Raw genomic sequence first — 4777 nt, 5'->3', positions numbered from 1 at the left:
GCATTGTACTTCAGGACAGATTTTGAAACATCCTTTATGATGATGAATGCCACGCCATTCCTCTTTAAACTGTTGTTCCCAGGCAGAGTAGATCATATTGTTGTCTGATTCAAAATGGCGAAAACCAGTCCTTTTTAGCTCACTAATGCCTAGGATATCAATATTTATGCATTCCATTTCATTTTTGACAAGTTCCAATTTTTCTAAATTCATACTTTGTACATTTCATGTTCTGATTAATAATGCATGTTTGCCACTGCTTCTCCTCAATTTGAGTGGTGCCACGTCTGCAAATGAAAGTCTTGAAAGCTTTACCTTACCCATATGAGTGAAGCTGATTTTACTCTGATTATGCAGCTCTTGCCCAGTCCTACTTTGAGTGTTTTCTAAGCTAAGTGACTTATCTTCCTCCTCTATATTGGACAATGTTTCCAGACTATTCATAAAGTTGTGCAGTAATGTATCAGACACTGTTTCTCTGCTATTCATAAGGTTTTGCCTGGCCAATTCTTTAGAAGTGGATGGCTTCTTCCTTCTTCCTAGTCTGTCTCAGTCTGCAATCTGGGCTGATATCCGTGCATCATGTGCACCTCACTGGGTTTGAAACACCAGTGACACAACCTCAAGACTCACAGCAACACGTCACCACAGTAGGACAAACTGACAGACAAGTTTGTCTCCCTTAGCTGTTGGACCTCTCCAACCACCCTTACCTGGATCCCTGCAGCTGACTTCTCAATCTATTCTGGTCTCCTTTGCCCATAGCATCCTTCAATATCGCAACTGAAGGCTGGATTGTTTTCTTCAATTCTTTCAGCTAGAAAAAACTACCCATGCTTTTCCCTTTTGATTTTCTAACTCTGGGTCTTTGCACATTTTATCATACTTTACTTAGTCTTCTCGTGTGCCCTTTGAAATCTTCTATTCAGCTCTTTTCCTTCATCATTTCTTCCTTTTGCTTTACTTACATTATGTTCAATGGCAAGTTTCACAGTCACTTCTGACATCCATTTTCATGTTTTCCTGTCTTTTTAATAATCTTTTCCTTTCTTTATGTATGATGTTCTTGATGTCATTTAACAAGTTGTCTGGTCTTCAGTCATTAGTGTTCATTGCATATTTATCACATATATATTGCATATTTATTTTTGAGATGGTCTCTAAAATCAGGTGGGGCATACTGAAGGTCATACTTTGGTTCTCATGGACTTTTTTTTTAATTTTAGTATTTTCTTAAGCTTCAACTTGAATTTGCATCTAGCCATTGGTGGTCTGTTGCACAATTACTCCCTCAGCTTGTTCTGACTGATTATATTGAGCTTCTCCATCATCTCTTTCCAGTGATGTAGTCAACTTGAATCCTATGTCATCCACCCAGTTAGAATGGGGGGAAAAAAAAAAAACAGCCAAACATTATTAAAATAAATAAATAATAATCTCCATTACTGACTCCTCTTATCTCATAAGATATAGCTGTTGGCATGGTCATGACGAATTTCTCAGGCTTCTGTTCCTGGAAACACTTATTCCCTAAATAAGTGCAGTTGGTGTGGTAGTTAAAGTTATGTGTTAACTTGGCTGGGCCATGGTTTTGAGTGGCTGGACAGTTGGATGTAGTACTCCCCATGATAAGACTGTAATCACCTCCACAGTAGAATCATCTGTAATCAGCTAAGTTGCTGCCTTTGAGTGTAGTCTGCTTCCAGTACATAAGGAAAAGCTTTGAGAAAGGTCTCTAGTTTTGGCATATTTGCGTCCTGCATTTAGCTGAGTCTTCATCTCAGTGACCTGCCATGCTGCTTGCTGATTCCTGGAACTCAACTAGTGGCCTGTCGTATTATCTGCTAATCTTGGGACTGTGTTATTTTACCTGTTGAACTTGTGTTCATCAGCCTCAGTAGCCAGAAGTTGTATGAGTCAGAAAAAGCCTCCAGCTCTAGTGGGTCTGGAACAGGAGGCAGAGCTGAAGCTCAAGGTCTAGTGGCCTTTACCCAGCCCCTAGACATGGTGCTTTGAACTTGGCCTTCTAGCTTCCTAAACTATGAAAGAATAAATCCCCATTTTTTTAAAGGCATCCATTTGTAGTATTTCTATTATAGCAGCACTAGAGAGCCAATACAGTTAGTCACATATTTTAATTATGATCTACCCACTGAAGATGTCCAAATTTGTGTCATATTCTGCATTTACTACCTATCTGTCTATTCCACTACTCCTGGAGCTGTCAAACTTATGTGATGTATGGTTTACACATTTATTCTTCAGGAAATAATTTCAGTGTCTTCCTGCTGAAGATAAGAGAGTCCAACTATTCTTTTAATAGGGGCAAACCTTTTGAAGTTCAAAATCAACCATATTACCTGACTCAGTCTAGAAAAAGAATCAGGGTTTTTACATTATAATTTTATTTGTATTTGAAATAATATATTCTACAAGCACTATTTTACTATATGCTTTGATCAAAACATATCACCACTATTATCTCTCCAAAATTTTTAGAAAAAAAAGATATTCTACCTTTGCACTGAGGTGGTTCTGTCCAGGTTCCTCTCAGACACATCACTTCTGCCTCTCCATACAGGTAGTAAGGCTCATTACATTCATAACGTACTCTCTCTTCATGTGGATACCTAGTCATCTGTTCTGAGATAATTTTAGCATTTTTCACTATGGGTGGATTCCCACAGAAAATATCTAAATAGAAAGAAAAGATAAAAAGTGTCCTATAAGTGTTCATTTTGAGTTCCAAATCAATAATTGAGATTCTAAGCATATTTCAAAGTAGGTCAAACACCAGTAAACTATTTATTATGATAAAGTTTGCTAATATAAAAAATTTACATGTAAGACTGAGGAAAACAAGTTTGAAAATATACAGCAACATTATGTCTTCATTTGCTTAAATCTCTAATCTATGTTCATTAGAAGACACACTGTTTTCTTTCCTTTTGAAACTAGTGAAAATGAGAGTTGTCATGGACTATCTTGGAATTTAGTAATATTACTATCATATGTTATAAATCCCATATGAATTTAGAAACCATAAAAATCAGAAAAAAAGACATATATGACATCAGATTTTGATTTGCATTTATCGTTTTTGATTAAAATTTTAGCCCCTTAGAAAAATATCATAGATATGAACTTACTTAAAGACCAAATCAAGAATTAAGAGCACAGTTTGAATAATACCAAAATTAAAGAGGAAGATGATTAACTGAAAGTATGCAAAAAAGGAGATGCAAGAAAATAATGGAAAATGAATTTATAATTCATGAAAACAACTGTATTGATTTTATTTGGCAAATGCTTAAATAATAACGCACAATTTTTCAGGGTTTCATGTAGATGTGAAACAATTGTAGCTGTGGTTCCCAAACAGAAGTGTGCACAAAATTTCTGTATCAAAAACAAAAACACCAGGTGCTGTGCAGTAGGTACTCTCTCAGTGATACTATAGGACAGAGTAGAATTGCTCCATAGGCTTTCCAAGAATATCACCTTTTTTGAAGCAGACTGTCAGATCTTCTTCCTGGAGCAGCTAGGGAGTGTTGAACCTCTTATGATATGCCTAGCAGCTGAACTCTTACCCACTGCCTCACCAAGGATCCTTACAATAGTCTGTGGGGCTTGTTAAAACACCTTCGGTGTCCCTCCCCCAGAGTTTCTGATCCAGTAGGTGTGGGATGAACCCATAAATTTGTATGTCTAACAATTTCACAGTAAACACTGATGGTGTTATGTCAGGGACACTCTCTGAGAACCGTTGGACTGTAAGTTTAACCATTGGCTACGCAATACCCCTTATCTATGCCTATCTTTTAAAAGTGCTAGAGACAAAGAATTCTGTATTTATTGTCTGTGATATTCTTAAAAGTAATATGTTAAATTTAATCAAAATACCTTTGCATATTGGACTTCCTACCCATTTGCTCTTGAAACACTTTACAATATTTGAGCCCTCTAATTGGAAACTTTTTTCACATTCATACTCCGCTTGTTCTCCTGACTTATATGATTCTTTCTTTGGGTTTTTGAGTATAGCGTTAGGAAATGTGGGTAATTTAAAGCAATCTGTATCTGAAAGAAAAGGAACTACTAAAAATGTTTTTAGATTTACTAAAAACATCTTTTTAGTAAATCTTTGAAATACATTATATCCAATCATTATATTTTAAAATAATAATTAACTACATATCAAACTGAAGAATACTGTACAATACTTTTCTTACACTGTGGAAAAATAATTTTTTATATAGTCATAAGATAATCTCATTGAACTGTTCTACTTTCATCAAAGGCACAAGGTAGGAATGGCAATGGTGGAGCCTAAAGTTGTATGGGTAGACATAAGGCTTGGGATCATACTTCCTTCTTTCAAATTTATTCTATTCATATATGTCCTGTATATGTGTCTATTGTACTCTTTTTGCTACTGTTAAAATCTAAGTTACATGCAATTATTTAAAATGTTTTGGAAAATTATATATTTAATGGAACATAATTGATAAACTGACAGCAGAATGAAGGATGATTAGATGGATGAGTAGGGATCAGTTAGGTTTCAGATACAGAGATGAGAAGTCTGAAAATAAAGATCAGAGGATGCCACAAACACATGCAAGAGGACTTGAAAAGGAGATAATTGGGCCCACTGGGTTTAAGATTTCTTCTTCTTAATCCAGAATCCCAGGAATTTCTGGAGATAAATTGTTAAATTCTACAATTACTGCTGATTAGTACTGTTTATGCTTTGAATAAAAGATGTTTATCATCC

The 4777-nt window shown here is 35.5% G+C and overlaps 1 protein-coding gene across 1 annotated transcript in view; it reads right to left on the bottom strand.

Annotated features, from left to right (window-relative positions):
* LOC103197278 (complement factor H-like) overlaps positions 1 to 4777 on the bottom strand; it is a 37718-nt gene that overhangs the window by 7930 nt on the left and 25011 nt on the right. Inside the window, exons 10-11 of the mRNA XM_007941177.1 lie at positions 3904 to 4080; positions 2518 to 2694 (exon numbers count right to left, since the gene is read on the bottom strand). Coding sequence (XP_007939368.1) covers positions 2518 to 2694; positions 3904 to 4080 — 354 coding nt within the window. The remainder of the gene's footprint in view (positions 1 to 2517; positions 2695 to 3903; positions 4081 to 4777) is intronic.

This window comes from Orycteropus afer, unplaced genomic scaffold (assembly GCF_000298275.1).
Source record: "Orycteropus afer afer isolate SDZICR_OR568_19922 unplaced genomic scaffold, OryAfe1.0 scaffold00075, whole genome shotgun sequence".
Lineage (NCBI taxonomy): Eukaryota > Metazoa > Chordata > Mammalia > Tubulidentata > Orycteropodidae > Orycteropus > Orycteropus afer.
Note: the sequence above shows the minus strand (reverse complement) of the source record. Positions and strands in the feature narration are given on the sequence as shown.